This window comes from Corvus hawaiiensis, chromosome 1 (genome assembly GCF_020740725.1).
Source record: "Corvus hawaiiensis isolate bCorHaw1 chromosome 1, bCorHaw1.pri.cur, whole genome shotgun sequence".
NCBI classification, from domain to species: Eukaryota; Metazoa; Chordata; class Aves; order Passeriformes; family Corvidae; genus Corvus; species Corvus hawaiiensis.
In genome coordinates, this window is record NC_063213.1 from 44,122,689 (window position 1) to 44,142,464 (window position 19,776).

The 19,776-nt window shown below is 38.2% G+C and overlaps 1 protein-coding gene across 9 annotated transcripts in view; it reads left to right on the plus strand.

Moving 5' to 3' along the window:
- The window catches only part of TBC1D5 (TBC1 domain family member 5), a 317,984-nt gene that overhangs the window by 279,987 nt on the left and 18,221 nt on the right, over window positions 1-19,776 (plus strand). For 7 of the 9 annotated variants that reach the window (XM_048302259.1, XM_048302268.1, XM_048302273.1 and 4 more), the window contains 2 exons: window positions 9,047-9,079; window positions 13,180-13,279. In XM_048302259.1, the coding sequence (XP_048158216.1) occupies window positions 9,047-9,079; window positions 13,180-13,279 (133 nt within the window). The remainder of the gene's footprint in view (window positions 1-9,046; window positions 9,080-13,179; window positions 13,280-19,776) is intronic. The other 2 variants (XM_048302299.1, XM_048302311.1) reach the window with 1 other exon arrangement.

Below are 19,776 nucleotides of genomic sequence, written 5' to 3' on the forward strand. Positions count from 1 at the left end.
GGTTTTTTTCTTGGTTGCCTTCCTCTGGCTCAAACAACATCCTGTAACTCAAATGAAAGAGCTGAAAAGAGTAGAAGAAAAAATAAGTTGCCTTTTTTAGTTTATTAGAAATACTTGCAAGTTTCTTATAATTTAATGAAGCAACAGCTGTATGCATGAGTGGCAGCTTTGAATCCTAGAGCTCCTTATCTTTTTTGGAGTGATTCATTTCAGGGAAAAGAAACTGTACTGTGATAAAAACTGGAAGTTAATTGCTTAGAAAAAGAAAGATTAATAAAAACCCAAGTGGCTCTGCAGTGCTTTTTCTGTCATATTACGAGCATTAAACATGTATACAGAACAGACCTGTGGGGCCATTTGGAATATTTTAAAAATGTCAATGTAAACTTGTCTTTCTCTGGTACAAAAGATTCAGATTCTGCACTGAAGCAGAATGATACCACTTGGAAAAGGCAATAAGGACTTCAAACATTATTGGGTAGCCCTAAACTGTCAGAATTTAAAAATTACGAAAATCAAGAATGAATGAGACCATCAGCAGTGTTTACAAAAGGATCAAAGTGACTTAGGATACTAGAAGTGTGACACTTCACAGCAACCATGCTACCAGCAGAGGTACAGGATTTGCTCTGTCCATCGTCTTTCCATACATTAATCATGAAGTTAATGTTTCAGCATCCCAGTGGCAAAGAAAAACATACCAGAGGGTCTGTGTTGGTAACTTGAGCTGCCCCATTTTCCTTTCCAGTGGGAATTTCATCTCTTCATCCTGCTCTTTTAAGATAACACCATGAAATTACTGTCCATTTCTGTGCAGAGCTGAGAGACCTGCACTGAACTCTCAACAAAAACATGGATGTGGATGAGACACATGCCTCTAAACCAGGCTGTTGTTTTATTTGGGAGTTTTTTGAGCTGAAAGGGTTTCTGTGTTTGGAAGACTTTTTTTTCCCACTGGAATAGGATGTGGCTATGCATTTAATAGCTTGATTCTTATTTTTGTCTGCATTTTGTTAAATCAAACAATTCCCTATCAAAACAACAAGACTTGTACTTCTGTTATTTTAACAATGTAGTATAAGTGGTGTATATTTAGAGCCCCAATATAATCACTATACTTAAATTTTACCTTCCTTAAACTCTGAAAAATTAGAGATTCTAAAACCCTTAAATAAATAATCCTGCTCTGGTCTACATCCTCAATCATGTTAGGAATCACAGCAAAGGTCAAATACATCGAGCCTGACCAGAGGAAGATATAGTGAAACTATTTTGCAACTGATGCTTAAAAAGAATTTAAATGAGTATGAGTTTAACAAAGAGTGTAGGACTTTGAGAGTCCTTCATAAAGGGCTGTGTATGTTGAACTGTGTGTGTATTAAAAAGCTTATTCAGGCAGCAAAATCAAGAAGTATACTTATGTAAGTACATCACACCTAATCAACTCTTTCAGTAAGGTTCAAGCAAATACGTTAGTATTATAATACTGAAGCATGGAGCACAAACTTTAATTAATTGCAGAATTTCTATGTATTAATCATTCCATATCCCTAACCATCCCCATATGCATTCAGCAACACTTACCACATTGTTTCAGAGTGCTCGAAAATCATAAAATGGCGAGACTATTTCCCTGTTCACATTTCTCTTACATTTGCCACAGTGGGCTTATGCAGCCTTAAAGGCCAGCAATGTGTGTAACAGATGGGCAGAAAGTCCCTCAGATGTGATACTGAATGTAATGGAGGAAATGGGATTATCATTTGCCTATGTGTTTATTTATAACTATTTCCAAAATGCTTACAGCCATACCATCTAAATTGATGTATCAGTTTTTTATTTATGAAGAAATTTTCTGATACTCTTAAATCAACAATCTCAACAGCAGCACTGAGAGAAGCCTTTTATCAGCATTTGTGTTCAAAGGATAACTCCTAGTACCCTACAGCTCTTTCTGTTCTTATCTATTCCCTTACCAAGTGGAATACTACCTATTTTCTCAGCTGTTCAGTGCCTACAATCCGCAACGAGTTATGCACAGCTTTTTGCATTCCATGGACCTTGCAGATTTTTATGGGTTTCGTTTTTAAACTGTCTCTTGGCAGTCCCAGAATGCAGTGCTTGCAGGTGGACTTGTGCAGGCAGCAGGTAGATAAGTCTCCCATGTCTTGTGTCTGCCGGCAGAAGTTTCTTTCCATCCCTGCCTTCCTTGTCTCCAGGCAGGAGCTTTCTCCATTAGTCGTATTTATCCTTCCCCATCTTCCTACTAAGGAAAAATTGTCTGATCATACAAGTGGAATATTTTTAAGAGGAAAATGTACCCAGGTTAGATGAAAACAAGTCCTTCTCATGCTCCAGTAGTACAGTTGCTGGTTTCTAGCTCTGAACAGTGAGGCTGGTGCACCTGGAAGCTGTTCCAGTAATAGGTTTGACAGTGGGAGGTGTTTTGGAGAATTTCCAAGCCCATGGTCCTTTGCCACTAACATCTCCAGGCAAGGTGGGATGTGGCAAACCAAGCTGATTCCAACAGCGTGACACTGGCAAATTGGCTTTGAACAGTTCAAGATGGAAATTCAACAGCAGGACCTGGTGATTAGAAGCTGTTAGCCAGAATTTCAGCGCTTTTCAGGACTTTAATTGAAATTGAACGTATCTGTCAGTGTAGGGAGATCCTCTGAGGCACCATCTTTCATTTTCTTCCAAATTTTTAAGCTTTATTTTAAGAGACAATAAATCAAATAAACTGATAATCATACATCAATGCAATAAAGCAGCTATTTTGCCTCAAAGTCACCAATCTTAGTAGAGTTTATAAATAAATATGGATTGTAAATGGATAGTGTTTATTTGTAAAGAATAATAAATAAACATGTAAACTCCTAAAACTAGGGGGCAAGGAAGAGGAGAGTTATTCTAGTTTGGAAGAAGAGGATAAATAATTGACTACAAATTCTTGTTTCTTATATTTCAGGAAAGCTACAGATGCATAATGCAGTAAAATACACATGTGCATGTATGTCACCCATATTCAAATTCAAAAACAGTATGAAAACCATACTTCTTCTTGCATTTAGAAAGTGTGGGTCTCCTCAACAAATGCTAACTCCAGAATGCTAGAAATTTGGATGTTGGAAAAGGGTTTCTGGGTCATTGGTTATTCAGAATCCAAGTTGCAGCCCCTGTCAATTTTGTTGGGGCTTGTTCTCTATTTTGAGGGTGAATGTTAAGTACGGAAAGGCTGAAATTCTTATTCCTTTAATCCTTTATTAATAATCTCTTGGTTCTGTTTATGTGTGCATAGCTTGGAGAAGTATAGTGAGATGCCATGCCTTACTGTGTTGTTACAGAGAACACACAGAGGAAGTAAGGACTGTACTAATGCCCAAAAATACGTGCCTTTGCAGGTGAATGCCTTCTAGCATTTTAATTCATTGCCAAATTTGTCTTGGTCTCATTCTATTTGAACATTTTTATCTCTATTATAAAATTCCTTTCTTGTCTTTGATACTTGTTTTCAATCAGAGCACTCTGAACCAAGTATGTTGTTGTTGTTGTGTTGGTATATAAACTGATTTAGCTTGGCTCCTAGGAGTCATAGTGGATACTTTGTTGACCTTTCCTTCATTTTTCATTTTATTTTCTTATTTTTTCCTAGTCCCATTCCCCCACCCCCTTCAGAGGGTTGTCACAAATATATGTTCACAAAAGATTTGGCAGTGGCAATTCTGTTTCGGGTTTTAAAACAGGTAATTACTCTTCTGCATTTACTTCTTTGAGAAGAAGAAGATACATTGTACCCTGAAATGTTTTAACTTTGACAGCACTACGTTTGAAACCTAGACTTCTGGGATTACTGTTTGCCTAATTCATTTGTGCTTACTCTGATGTCTTCTGATGTATTTTGAGATGTACAGTACTACCGGAAAGCAAAATTGGAAAGCAACAGGTCAAAGTAATGATAAGACAGAGAAGAAAAGAGATTTTTTAAAAAAAAAAGGTTTCTCTAGTCTGACAGAGAACCTGTTTGTGCTTTAAGGGTTCTGATCCAGAAAAGCAGTGAAATAAGTATGTAACTATCAGTAAGTATAAAGTCTGAGCAACTATACCTACTAGCACTACACTGCACTAGTGAAATTAAGAGAAAATTTAAAGAGTAGAAAAGAAAAAAGGGAAGGAAGACATTCCTACTTAAGCTATCTCATACCACACTGGAATAGCAGTCCGAGTTAAAATGGTGTGGAAAAAAAAAAAGCATGAGCAGGAGTCAAAGTGGTATCAAATAAAAACATGGTTCATGTTTGCTGTGCATACAATCTAAAGGAACAAAATGCAAGTTTGTAGAACTTAGCTGAAAGTACTGTGCTTAAAATGTTTAACATTTATGAAAGTATATTCAAAATAATACAAACTAGGCAGCTGTGAAGATGTGAAGAACACAAAACATGAGTTATTTGGAAATACATTAAGCATGGGGATATTTTAATTAGCACATAGGCATATAAATACTGTCAGATAATGGTTCAGCACAGGAAATCAATACATAACCTCTACTTCTGCAGGAATTAGTATATGAAGGCAGTATCTGAACTTCTTTATGTCCTCCCTGGGTAATATATTAATATCCGCAAAATTTCATTTTGTGCAAAAATTTCACGAGTACCAAAATTTCAGTGTAAAAGTGACAACATACATTTCACCTCTGACTCTGATGTGCTTGGTGCACTTTCATCTAATCATTTCATAGCCCCTTCCACAAAGAAGAAACTTTCTCTTAACATCTGCAAAATAAATGCTTTATGAAAACTCTCTCAAAAATTCCACCTTTTCATCAACAACTGTTTGGCTCCATGCTGAAGCCATGTCTAGAAGACTGACTAATATAGCCATATTGTTTCCATGTCCTCCCCATATGTGTGTCTCCAGCCATCTGTTGTCTCTTGGCTTGCACTGTGAAGTCCTTCAGAGAAGCGGGATTTTTCTTTGTGTTTGTACAGCACCCAGCAGAGCAAGGCCTTGGTCCTGATGAGGGACCGTGAGTGATGCAGTTAAATAATAGATAAGTTAAATTTGTAAATAAAATAAATTAAAAGTTTGGGTTAAGTTCAACTGTATGTAATTCAGTGCTCAGAAACAGGGGTTTCTGGTTTAAATGTCAGCATATGCTGTAGACTATTCTGTGGCTGGCATAGAATATAAAAAAATTATGGGGGTGTCAACCAACATTCAGCTGTCAGAGATTCAAGATTATAAGGTTAAATCTTGTATTTAATTCTTAGATTAGAAAATGAAATAAATTCTCACAAAATGGAAAGAGTAACCACTGCTTTTTACTCCAGGGGAATTTGCTTAAAATTAAATGAGAAAGTAATTTATGCCTTGCATCTGAGTCTTGTTTGACTTGTAAACTGCTACTGACATCCAAAAAGTATACTATCTGTATAATTTATGAATAAGAACTTATGTACTGGAAAGACCCTTAGCAAGTCCCTGACTTCAGGATTTCCATGTATCAATCTAGTATTTCCCATTATTTCCTCTAAATATTTTGATACTTCAAATCAAAATTATTTTCTAATTTGCCCTGCCAATTTGCCAAGAGCTATGGGATGTTTCCTGAGTGCTCTTACTATGAATACTGAAAAAACTGAAAATGTGACTGGGCAAATTAATATAAGAAAAGTAGCTATTAACTACAGGAAAAAACAAACAAGCAAACTAAGAAACCCCACACCACCTCTAGCTCAAGACATTGCTGATGTGCAAATCTGTGTAGTCTGGAAGAGTATTCTGGGCAGTACCGTCACATGTTTATGTCATGACATCCTTTTTTGTCCACATTTCACTGAACCGATCACTGACCGTCATCAGAACAGACCCCAGGAAGACTGGGCTCTTCTGCCAACTCAATTCTGCCACTAATTGGTTTTTTTATGTTTTAAATTTCAGTATTAGTGCTTAAATGCCTTAAATACCTTTAAATACTCTTCTCTTTGAAGGTAGTTTCTTTTCCACAGCACTTAGCATTTGGTAGTGCTGCCAAGTTAATTCTTATCCAGGATTCAGATATAAGATTAATGGAATTTTGCCATTCTGAGAATACATGAATGAAATGCTTGGACATACATTGTTGTAAGCTTTGACAACAGAGTTTGCTTTTTCTTGACTTTCCTACATGATAAAACAGACAGAAGCACAATTTTTCTTTCATTTCCTGAATAGTGAGACTGAAAACTAAATGGTATTGTGAAAGAAAGGCATTACAGTCCTGATTTTCTGGGTTTGTATTCCCTGTTTTCCATACTTCTGTGTTAAGCTACATGTCATGTATTTGGGAGAAAATTTGTTTAAACTAATAAAAACAATTTTGAGAAAGAGTGGCTTCTTCCAAAACTACGTCATCAGACCTTGTAAAGGATGCCAAATTCCAGTGTCCTTACCCAGGTCTGCAACCCATATTGCAGCTTGTAAAGCCATGAGCTGTAAAAGGATAGGATTACAATGTCAAAACTGTAAAACTTTCTGTTCTTGACTACACTGACCACTTTCAGTTATTCACAGCTGTTTTTCTGATGCAGTAAAATTTGGTGAAAAATGGGGCATGGGAGAGGCATTGCTGATCTCATTATGAGCTCAGGAGAGAACGAAGGATATAAAAAATTTATTTCCATACCTGTCTTTGTAAAGGTGAGAAGATAGATGAAAGGAAGGGTAATAAAAACAGAAGAACAAGCTTTGGACAAATGGAGAGTACCAGAACTGTATAGACTGGGGGAGAAAATAGCAAAGAAATGTCAAAAAAATTAATCATAAAAGAATTAGTTTTCATGGCAAAAGAAGAAAAGGAAATGTAACAATGTAAGCAAAGTTCTCTGTGTGGATAAGAAGAAAGACAAATATGAGAAACAAAAATGTAAGTCAAGTTTTTGCAGATTCAGTCTTGCCCAAACCAGGAAAATAGTTAGAGATGTGTATATGAAGGCATTCAAATAGAATCTTGCTTTGACCGGGCACATAAATCCCAGCCTGCTTTATATTGTTAGTGAAATGTAAATCAATGTAGCATCACAAATAAACGACTTCCTTTTCATTCTCCTGTTCAGTTCTAGATGTTAATGGTTATCTGTAAGTCTCTACATCATCCACAGTGTTGAAGGTGTGTAATAGTTTTTTTTAAACCCTGGGACTGAATTTTCAGAAAGTATTAAGTTGTTTTTCTGCAAGATTGCATATGTAATTTTGCAGATCTTGGTCTCCCTTATCTGATGCAGTGATTCCTTAGTTTGATTTGCTGCTTGATTTGCTTCTCTTCCTCATAATGCAGGTCCCAATATTAGAAAATATTGAGCTTTATAGAACATGTTGATTGGTAAATTGACACTGATTTTGTATTTTGGTTGAATGAGTTGGAATTGTTGTTCGTGTGTTTCTGGTGCTGTGCATGTCAGATCAGCTGAAAGGGCAGTTTCAGCTGAAAGGTTGGTCCAGGCCATACTGGATTTCTCCTGACTTACATTTGGCATGTTTGAAGAATTTATAAGTCTCTGTTCATGCATAAGAGACCAAATCAACACTGCTATGGGTACATAAAATAAGAATGATATCCAGGCTGCTCATTTTGTTAGCACAATGAAAAGTTTGCACTTAGAGAAAAGTGCAGTGTATACTGCACTGAGAGCATCTGCACTATGCTGGCTATCAATCAGTTGTTTCATCTAATACTGCTAAAAATTTGATGTTAAAATACTGAAAAAAATATACTTTTTCCTGAGGGGCTTTGTGATTTGGCTGCTTACATGTACAGAGCAATCTTAGAAAGGTACTGTGAAAAGATTAGTCTTAGAAATGTACAAAAGAGACTTCTGCTTAAGTTGCTACTTGGAATAAGACAATCACTAGCATCGGCTCAGGTCAGTGACTTTGAATAGAAGCTACCTCTTCTGTAAGTAACCTCTTCCAGTCCTGCACTGCTCTTCTAATGAAGAATATTTTCCTAATGACCAATTTGAATCTTCCAAGGTTCAAATGTTTTGACCCAGTTTTGGGCCATAGTGCCTTTCATAACATCTGTGAAGAGTTTGATTACATAATCTTTGTCACTTCGTGTAGTTGCAGGCTCCCAGTAGATTCCCCTTGAGCTCCTCTCACCAAAATAAACAAGCACTGCTCCTTCAGCCTCTCCTCCAGACCTGGAGCCTTCATAGCAGCCCTACCCTGGGCCCTCTCCAGTTTCTCATTTTCCTTAAACTGTAGGCCCAAAGCGTTGTTAAATGCGAGGACTCACAAGCACTGAGTAGAGAGGGGTGTAATGACTTTCCTGGATCTGCTGACCACATTGCTCATAATGTAGCCCAGCGCAACTGTTTACATTAGTCATGAGAAGAGAACTTTATAATAAACAGCTCAACAGCCACTATAGCTTCTATATCCTTTTCAGCAGATCTGAAACAAAAGGTTCCGTCCCTGTCTGCACTGGTGCGTTGGGATTTTTCTTCTCAGGTGCAGAATTTTGCACTTATGGAAATTTCTAAAACAGAAACCTCGAAAAGGCTTCTCTTGCCTAGGCTTCATGTGTCACATGGTGTTTGTGAGTTGAAGTTCCACCAGTCAGCACAGCAGCCACACCTCCCAATTTTGAATCATCTGAAAATCTACTCAGTGTACATTCTGTCTCCTTATCCAGCCTGTTGATGAAGATACTGAGCAGTGTCTTCATAGCAGTCTGTTTGTTACTGTGCTCATTTCCAAACATCGAGCTATTGACTCTGTTCTTTAAGCTTGGGATTCTGAATGATCCAGCCTGCCTACAGTCCTTTCATTCAGCCCGTGCTTCATCATATTATAAGTGACAGTGCTTTTGAAAATACGTGTCAAAAGCATAACTAAAGCAAAAATCCATTGCATTCACTTCCTTCCCTTCATCTGCATGGCCAGTTATTTCATCATAGTGGGCAACCAGGTTGGTCAAGCATGATTTGCTCTTGGTAAATCCTTGTTGACTTTTCTTGATTATTGTCTTATCCTTTACATGTTGGAAATTGATTCCAAGAGGACATGCTCCACGATTTTTCCAAGGACTAAGGTGAGGCCAACCATTGTATAGTTCCTTAGATACTCCTCCTCACTCTTCTTTAGTATGTGTGTAAAATTAACCTTTCTGCAGTCATCAAGGATGTTCTGTAACAGCAGTGATTTTTCACAGGTGGTAGCCAGTGGTGTTGCAATCACCCTGTCGGTTTTTTCAGCAGCCATAAGTATGTCCCATGTGGTCCCGTGTATTTGAATGCACACTGCTTCTTCAGGTGTTCACTAACTTCTGTTCCTCCCCCCTCCATAGCCCTTTCTCTCCTTCTCAAACAGTATATGCAGGGGTCTGGGAACAGAGTTGGCCTAAAAAGTGAGATGCAAGTATGGATTCAAGTGCTGCAGCCTTTTCTGTGTCATCTGTCATTGTCTTATCTCCCTTAGTAAGCAACAGACCTACGTTTTCCTTGAATCTCCTTTTGCTGCTCTGCGTACTTGTAAAATTCTTTCTTGTAACCCCTTAATGTCCCCCATTAATTTTTGCTCCAGATGGGTTTTGTCCTTCCTAGTCTTGTTCATGTGCCCAAACAATGATTGTATGCCTGTCCTTTGTTTCCTGTCATTGTTTCCACACAGGTGCTCTCCATTTCCACCATTTCCACCTCCATATGTGCTTTTCCCATTTTAGTTCATTAAGAAGCTCCTTACTCAGCCAAGTGGATCTTCTGCCTACCTTGTCTGTATGTACTGATTCCTCCTGTATTTCTGGGTTAGGTCCCTGTTCTGTGGCAAAGTCCTCCCCCCCTAGGTTAGCAAGTCTGTTCACAAAGATTTCTTCCCCGTCTTTGCCAAGCAGACGTGTTCTCTAAGTTGTCTCTCCTCATCAAAATGGGTGCCACAAGTAAAATAGTTGAAGCCCAGCTAATACCACCAAGTATCTAACCATATGTGGTCTCCTCGTGCACCTGCTGCTCTCCAGGCTTTTCCCTTTTGCCATAGGATTGAAGAGAAACACTACCAGGGTTCCTGTCCCCTTCACCCTTGCTCAAGAGCCCTAAAATCGCTTTTCAACTAAAATGGTTTCACATGACCCTGTCTCTGGTGTACGCATGAATAAGCAGGAAAAAAGTCAGAACATTAGGTGACCCCAAACAGTCTTTTGCAACACCATAAACTAAGGCTCCATACAAGCAAGAAACCTCCCTAGCTGACAAGTCAGGCTGGAAGAGTCACCAGCCACAGTGGTGGTGGTGATTTTCCCTTAGTGGTGCTTTGATACAATGTCCAACCTAAATTCTTCCTCTGAGGGAAGTTGTTCTTCCCCTCTGCTGCCTGGGCCCTGCACCAATGGGCAATCCTTCTGCTGCCAGAAGTCACAAGATTACTGTTCCCTCCCTCTGAGAAGTGCATGTCTTCTTCCCACTGTCTTTTTGCCTCAGTTGCACTTTTCCTGTCTATTGCATGAAGTTTTTTGCCTGGAAAGATCTTGTTTATCACTTGTCAGTCACCCCAATGCAATAATACACACCTGCCTCTTCTTACAACTCCTCACCTGCTGCTGGGGAACTAAAACAGAGCAAACCCCCCCGCAGGAAGGTCACTCTCAAGAGTCTGCACAGAGGTTGTCACAGCACTGCTGGTGACAGCAGAGGCAGGGGTTATGCCCTGTATCAAGTCATCACCGTTTGGGTGTTGTCTAATTGTGCAAAAAGCCCTGGGTCTCTTGTGTGCCAAGTGCCAAGTTAACCGTCTTGCCTCTTTGCACATCCCACTGCCAGCACTCCTTGGTGCCCTTCCCACGGGTGCCAGGTAAGTCAGGGACTCACTGGGAGTTCATTCAGCCTTGTGCAAGATTTCCCACTTGGAAAGGAGACCTCTTGCACTGTCTGTGATTCCCTGACCACAGCTTCCTCTTTTGTGCCTGCTGGGTCTGCTGAACACTGCTGCTCCCCACGCTGGATTCCAGTGAGTGGAAAGAATGGGGGATGTATTTTAATCATCACTGCTCTCACTTGCCAAAAGAAGAGGTACTGTTCATAATTGAAAAGGTCGGTTTCAGACTCTGTTTGAGTGGACTCAGCTGTCCAAAAGCATTTTAAGATCAATTTGCTGTGGTTCTCACCTATGAGTAAGAAAAAAAATAGTCTGGGAGAGCTGGAAATATTTGTTACAAGAAGTTAAATTTTCGTATTCACATGTAGGAGATAAACTGAGGTTCAATTACTGGCTAATGATTTTAGAATTTGATTGTGTTATTTTATAGTAGAATACTCAAATATTGTCACATTTCCCTATCTTACAGTTGTGCTTGCAGTGCCAGTGGCAGTTTAAAATTTATGGTAGATTATTTCTTGCAGTCAATAGTTGTTTGTACTAGAAAAAGGTCCTCTGCAGGAACATCACTTGAATAGAAATGTCAATGCAGATATGCTTGTATAGGCTGTGACAGAACTCCAGACTTTGAATGAAGTCACCTACCAACTCTAAATTGGCAAATAAAATCAATCCCTTTGAGGTCTAAGTGGTCAAAGTATAAGGAGAAAAACGTGAGAGTATGTAACATAAAAAAATAGCAAGGAAAAATGTTTCATATCTATTAAGGGAAAAGCATGTAGGCAAAAAGTGATACTGCTATATCTTGCAAGTGCTACAGTTACGTTGCTTTTTATTCATCAATTGCTTTTGGATATATGATAAATTAGTGTGACGTTTCCTTTACTTGTCTCTGACTTGGTTTCTGATGGAGATTAAGATCACGTGTACCTTTAAATCAAGACTGATTCATTCTGTTTATTCTTGCTGATCAGTTTTGGCTTTTTTTCATTTGAGAAGTAATTCACTCTCTAATGCTCAGTGATGTCCGTCAAACAAGACTGTGATAGAACTTCAAAGCTCCTAAGAAAAGGCTAAAAAGTTACTTTGGCTTTCTCTGAGTATCTTCAATTCAATTGCATACTTAAACAAAAACTTGCTTAATACTGTTTGTGACTTAGTTTTGAAGGAATTTTTCCAAAGGAGTGGTGACCTTTCTCTGCAGTATGTTCTTCAAAGTCAAGACTGGATGGATTTGTAAACCAGCAAACAAAGGCATTCAAAGAGGAATTCTTAGCTGAGGTAGTTCCCATTGCTTAGGCAGGGCATGTACCTGGATACTAATGCTTCTCCTGGGCCTTAAAATCAATTTTATTTTAATTCCTGTTTTAAACTACACTTGATACATATTTTTGTCGGGGTCCCTTCCCCCCTGCCATGTAGTCCTGGGAGAGGGGCCCTGGGGGGGAGACACGGGGTTTCTCTGGCCCTGGTCAGCCTCGTTCCCCATTGGTTGTTTTGTGTTCCCCTGCACAGGCAAGGACCCTCGGGTCCCAGGATTGAGCAGTTCCTTGGCAGAGCTCCGGCCATGTGGCTGGGGAAATAAACATCTCTGAAACATCTAGCAAGAATTAGTCCATATGTATCTCTTTTCCATGGCCCTCCTTGTTTGATACGCGTGTTACAGTATCCACACTGTAACATATTTTTAAAACATACCTTGTTAATTTAGAGTAATTGCTTTGTAGTATGTGTGTTAAAAATAGTTTTCACCTAAATGTTATTTAAGATGGTGTCTGAAAATGAAGTTGGCTGTGCATAGAAGTGTAGGGATTAAATACAGATAGAGGATGATGTGTTACAAAAATAAGTGTGCCAAAATATATGGCAGTAATGCATCTTGAGATGTAGTACTAGGTCTCATGAAATATATGTCTTGAAATTAAAAAAAAAAAAAAAATGGTTTCAAATGAATAACTGAGGAAATTACTCTGGCAGAAATTAGAATTTTTCTCATTTGTTGAGTTTGTTCAGTCATTACTGTGATACTGTGTTTGCACAAGCAAAACCAGGTAGCTAGTCTATAAAGGAATTCTGAATCATTAACCTTTCTGAGGTCAATATAGACAGATTTTTATTTAACTCTTTTAAAGGAAAAAGCGTAGTACTAATAAACACTGAACTATTAAAACCAAACCCTATTTCCGTGAAATGACAAAATTTTCCAAGAACAAAGGAATAGAAAAAGTTAAAAGAGGTCTAAGCATGTCAAGGTTTAACTTACTACTTTTACTCTGCATGATAGAAATTTTGGGGGTTTTAATGCTAATAATCTCTTAATTGTAGGAGGAGGAATTAGAGGCCCAGATTTCATTCCTACAAGGACAGCTAAATGATTTGGAAGCCATGTGCAAATACTGTGCAAAGATGATGAACACGCATCTTGGTAAGTGCAGTACCTTGTATTAACCTGTAAGTCTTTGCAAAGGCTCTTTCAATGCTTATATTAGAACTAAAACAATATTTATGTAGTACAGTGCATATTATATTATAAGCCATGATGAAGATTGAATTGATGTCCTCAGTTGTTCTATTGGATGCTGCCAGCCACTGTATCTTTATTCTGTCATACTTTTAAACTTGGGAGTAGGATAGCCGCTGATGATACTAAAAAGAAGCATTTTAGCACAGATGCCTTTAATTTCTTGTATTGTAAGAGACTTGCTGGAGCTCAAACCATGTGAACTTACAGTTTTGGAGTCCATTTGCAGTTCAACAGTCCCACAGTAATACTTGATGTGTGCAGCAATAGCTGTATAAGATTCATATACTTCCATTAAATGTAACATCTTCATAATCTATGATCACCTTCGATATGTTAAAATGTGTTACTATAGGCTGGCTAGTTTTTAGTATTTGTCTCAGACCAGAAGGAATATAGTAAGATAAAAGTCAGTATATAGGGAACAGAATCAGCAAATACTCCAGTCTAAAATTCTGCTTACATATTGCCAAGACAAATCAGAGAAGGTAAACAAAAAGCTTCACTCAGATCAAGTGTAAATATGTTTAACCAGGTTTTGATAAAAGTGGTATTTTTAAACTGTGTTGAACTGAACTCTAAACATTAGTATATTTAGTTATGTGAAAAAGCCCCATTGATGGGAAATCAGGGCAAAACTGCAATAATTTTAAGATTTATTTATGGTCTGCAATATCTGAGCAAAACAAATTAAAGCTGAATATTTCAGTGGGTAGAACTAAGCATGTGATATCTAAGTTTGCCAGGTCAGAAGGTTCAGATGCAAAAGCCATATTGTATTTTTATTTTCTTTTATGTGGGTGTTTTACTAGCCACTGTTACAAGCCTAGGAAAAGCTATAAATATTGTATTGCTTGAAAGTTGGGAATCACAGCCTTGAAAAGCCAAGTCTAAACCTCTAACCCCAAAAGCTTTAGTCTGATGTATTGTGTTGCTTTTGTGAAGGCGCATGACTGATGATGAGATTAGAAACAAGCAAGGGGATAAATTATTAGCTACTGAAATGATGGGGAAAAGATTGCTGTGTCAAGAAGAAAAGCTGAAGTTTCTTTCCTCTGGGAAAGAAGATGAGGACTGTTTAGTAAGGGTATCAGTTCCAAGCATAAATATTTCACCAACTATAGCTGCACCAGAGATCAGAATAAACCCAAAGCTCCTTGAAGCAGTCTGCCTTTCAGCACTGGATTCATGAACTGAAAGCATAAGATCTGTGATCATATCCAGGTGTTAAATTCTTTTTCCCTAATATATTGGAAACAAAAACATGGAGGGCCAGTAGTCTCCCAGGAGCATTGTGGAGTGGTTTGTTACCCTCACAGGACAGGGAAAGCCATCCATTAGACAGCTTTGGCTGCGGGCTGTGCTGGGTGCATTGGGGCACCCCTGCAAAGCTCTCAGAGCCTGCCAGCCTAGTCTCTTCCATGTCTACTCCCTGTACTTCTTCGCAATATTCCTGCGTGTCTTGTCACCATCATGGACTATTAACTTTGTAAATTTGTCTTACACTAATGTGTTTATATCCTATAGAGATTAACAGTTAGGAATGATAAACAGAGCACAAGAGAGACAGAGATACCACCAACCTTCACAGCCTCTGCACTTGTAGCAAACTGATGAGTTTAGGTATCCCCAAATCAGGCGGCAGATGATCCACGTGAAGGCAGGAAAAAAACCCACCAGGATTCTTGCTGATGTGCAAAATCCCATCTGACCTGAAATCTGTCCGTCCATGCAGCACATGTCAGCAGGCTGTGCAAGAAAATGGATTCTCTGCAGCACCACAGAGCACCCCCAGAGGGTTATCTCCAGTGTCCATACACTACTCAGGGCTTCAGAGAAGGGCAGCAAAATAAAACTCAAGGGCATATCTGGTCATTTCTGAAGGGAAAAGTTAGCAGGGGCTGCTACAGCACCTGATCTGATTCTCCCCCAGGTATCTGTTTACCCATAAAAATTGCTTTGTTTCAGAAACTGCAGAGCAGATGAGTTATATCACTCCTCTTGTAAACTGCCAGAACACTTAACTTCAAGGATATTTCTTCTTCCTCTGCGGCTGAATTTTTCTGACTTCATCACCTAGCTTTTGGTTCATGTAGCATTTTTAATAGCAAAGTTGAAAATCCTCATTTAACTTACCTACATGCAGTGATAATCTCTCAACACTGTCTTTGCTAAGTAGAACACTATGTTTCATTTTATGTGCATTACTTTTTAGACCTGATCACTTTTGTGGTCTTCCTTTGAATTCTTCAGGATTTTCATAGGTCTTTTCCAGTGGGTTAATCATATCAGGATGTGCTGTTCCAGCACTGGGCCCAGCAAAGTGGTTACTTAGCACAGGGAAGGTCATCTTTCTACTCTCATGTGGCATTGCTCTTTTTAAATATTTTTAATGCAGCATCACATTAGTGCTCTTTGATACAGTGATAGTTTGAGGTGATAATATGTTATGACCTTTAAAATTTGGTGAATCACAGCTTTCTAAACAGAGGCATTTATCCTGTGGGTAAAATCAGGAAATGTTTATTTCCGCATGTGTTCCTTGCATTTGATGATATTAAAATTCACTTCTTGCTGTTTGGCTTTTTAGATGAATAATTCAGGTAACTCTGTGATGTTCTCTGTTTTCTTCTACCCTTCTAACCACAGACATAACTATCATACATTTAATAGTTGTCTAAATTGTTGATAAAAACATGCAGGAATATAAGAGTTGAGGCACCGTACAGAACTAATTCTTTCAGCAAACAGCCAACATTTTTATGAATTATGAATATGTCAGTCAAGCAGTCAGGCCTGCCTTTTAAATTTGATAAAATTTAAGCTGCTTATTCTTAAAAACCTCCCTTTTTTTTAGATTGATGTTGTAAACCTTTCTTTTCAGACATTATTACTCAACGAATATTCTTTTTCCTGTATGATGCATTGCATTTGCAGGTCACTTTATAACAAAACAATATTAATTTAGGCTTATAAAAATGCATATCCAGTGATCATTTGCCACAAAATTATCACAATGTCAAACAATTACAGAATATTCTGCTTGTGGTTTATAGTGAGACAGTTGAGGATTTTTTGGCTGTCTTTTCCCAAGGTTCTTTCCCTTACAAGGAGGATCCAGATGACAGTCAGGTGCAGTTACTTCATGACAGAGATGATGTGTTGTAGCTGACAAATTATCAAAATAACCATGAAATTATCTATCTGTTTTGAATATGAGGGATAGAATGGCAGTTTTTATTTTGTTCATATATTCAGAGATGCTTTCATTAAATGTTTATCTCCTTCTGTAAATAAACCCCACAGTCTACAACATGGCAACGACATAATTAACTGCTTGTAATATCAGGGCATGTTACCATGGGAATGAATGATGATTCTGAAATATTGCTACTTAGTGCTATGGGTAGAAATTAGAAATAGGGTTCATTATTGAAATGGAGGAAAGTCATTCTCTGATCTTTGTCTCCGTCTTAGGGCTGTGTATTAGAAAGAGCTTTATTTTCTTCCCTCTCTCCCTTAACCACTGGAGTACTGCTAAGGGGAAATTCCTTTTAATGCCTTCAAGGACAAATGTTGAAATTTAGATATGTAAAATGGAAATACAGGGAAGCAGGTTTTACTGCTGTTCCCACCTGTTTTCACAAGCTTGTCATAGCTTTCAAAAAAAGAAAAAAATTCTGTGTTCAGTTTTTCCATTACTGCAATGAAGATACATCCAAACTTGTAAACCTGTCATGTGGCTTTGTTCACAAAATAAATGCAGAATATTACTCAGCTAATAGTGAAAAAGTATAGTTTCCATAGCTATCACTGCTCCAGCATCATCACAAATACATTTTCCTGATGTTACTTTCTCACAAACACTGGCCTTTTTCAGGAAATAATATGTGTCACTGGTGATTTCAGAAATATGGTCATGTTCTTTAGCATTTTTCTTTTGGGAGATACTCTACTGTTAGTGCATGTAAATTCCTCAAGGCTCAATGATTCAGAAAGCCATAATACACCATTTAAGTATTACAATATTATTATCTGTCATAATGTTACTTCTTTTTTGAAGAATTTTGATTGTTTCCTCCTTTCTTTCACTATATGAAAATAAAAGCATCAAGCTAGCAAGTGCATTCAGAGAAAGATTTCTCCTGGTAACTGGTAAATGTGACATCTGTCTGATGTCTTATAATAGATCATGAAAAATTTGTCTTGCACACAAACAGCACTCAGAGTCTTATAGTATCTCCTGGAAGATTCCTCTCTTGTCCTTCACTTTGGACATGGGACTGAGTTTGAGGTGTTGGTTCAACACGATGTCAGTCTGGAGGGTCTCAAAGAGCAAAGCTTTGTTACGTCCCAGGCTCAAGCCAACCAAGCAGTGTTAAATGGCAGTTCAGGTGACACCAGCTAATGACACTGTCGTCTGACACTATCTGCTATTCCAGTATCTTTAGAGTTTGAACCATGTCTGCACTAGGCCACAATTAAAGTGCAGATTCTTCACAAAAAGTAAATTAAAGCCCTGGAGAAGTATCAGCCCTCCGTAGGCAAGTACCAATATGAGAGATTGTGGAGGTTCTTTATTAACTTGCCTGTTTTGTTCCAAAGCGAAAAGTGCTCAATTTCAAAGTGTTGTCTCTTTATATGGGACAGGAACCAATCCATCACTGTTATCTGAGACAGAAGAACCTACCATTTTTTTCCAACAGAGACATAGTTCCAGACCTCCAAGTGTGGGAAAGTTTACCAAATAATTACACATGTAGCACAGGAAGTCCTTTTCATGAGGGGCAATTTAAAGGAACATTGGTTCAGTATTAACTTGCATATGGAGATCTTTATATAGAAACTATTTTTTTTTTGATGGGCAATTTATCAGATTATAAAAGTAGAGAAACTAAGGTCATTCCACACTTCCTTTTGCTTAAGGGCAGCACTATAAGCAGAAGGTTGCTTCCCCTGCTAGCTGAGATTCAGAAGCAATTTAGCTGCTTTCTTGCTGCATAGAGCCTCAGCTAATAAGCCCTGAGGATTCATACCAGCTCTGCAAAGGGTTAGCTCACAGGGTTCTGCACAAAACCCTAGAAATATGTGCAAAGGTACCCAATTATACAGAGGAAACATAAGTCTGCCTGGTTTTATTAACTCCACCTTCATACTGTTACTGCTTAACTTGAACCAGCTGCCAGAGGGAGATTCAGGTGAGTCTCAGAAATATGTTGTTCAATATCCAGGTTTTTAAATCACTTCTTGTCTTGGAGGTAACATCACAAAGACCTCTTAGCTCTGACCCACATCTAGTAAGTTCATGCTTAAGCATCATGGCTTCACTAAGCCAAAGCCAATAAATCCTTCTCTGAGCTACCCATACAGGGCTGTTGGCTTTTCCTTATGGTGCATTTTCCAATTTCTCTCCTGCTATCTGTAATACGTCGCTATGTCCTTCACCAGTATTCCAGTACATCTCTGCCCCTCCATCGAGGATTGTGGAAGGGATGTGGAGAAGTGAAGTTTTCATGTCCCATTCTTCTAAACACCACCAGCTTCCTGCCATTGGAATGGCATATCAGCTCTCAGCTTTCATAGGTAGCCTGTAAAAACTGTATGTATTTACAAAATGCCCAGAAGTTATGGCATCATGGTAACAAAAAAAGTGAGAGCCAGTCTTTTGAGAGTTCTTTGGATGGGACCACAGGACATGTCCGTGCCACAAACATCAAGCAGTGTTGGCACTTTGTAAGATCCACTAGCACTTCCTGACATCTCCCAGACAAATATTATTTGGAAGACTTATTAAAAATGTTTCAAAGCCACCTTCTCACTGTGATTATTGCAAGCACCATGAGCAAGGAAGAAAAAATATAAAAACAAAGAAATAAAAACTTGAAGGATATAGTTGCTAGTATAATTTTAGTTGTGTGAAATTAAAGGTTTAATTAGACTGATTTCATTCCTCTTTTAACAGTCAGTGCAGTTGTTATAAGGATGCATTGTATTATAAGGATAATTTACAGTGGGGAAAGGAGAGGAGAAAGTTGATTTAATGCTCGATATTTAGGGACTGACATACTGACCTATATAGGTCAGGACACAGTGCTTGTTAAATGTATGCAAGGTAGTACTGAATTCTTGTTTTATGTGTCATGTGATGAGATGAAAGGTTATGACATTTTTGTAAGGATAAAAGGAAATGGAAATTATTTTTCTGCCCTGTGCTGAAATGAAATACTTCAGCATTTGTTGAGGAAGTAAATGCATTAAATGAGTTCGCTTATGCTTGGGACATAAATAAAATAATCCGTGGTTTATAAATCCAGTGCGATTAGAAATGCTATCAGTAAAAAAGGCCACATCAAACACAGGCCCATGAGTCTAAGGGAATTGCTGTATTTGGTTAGGAATAA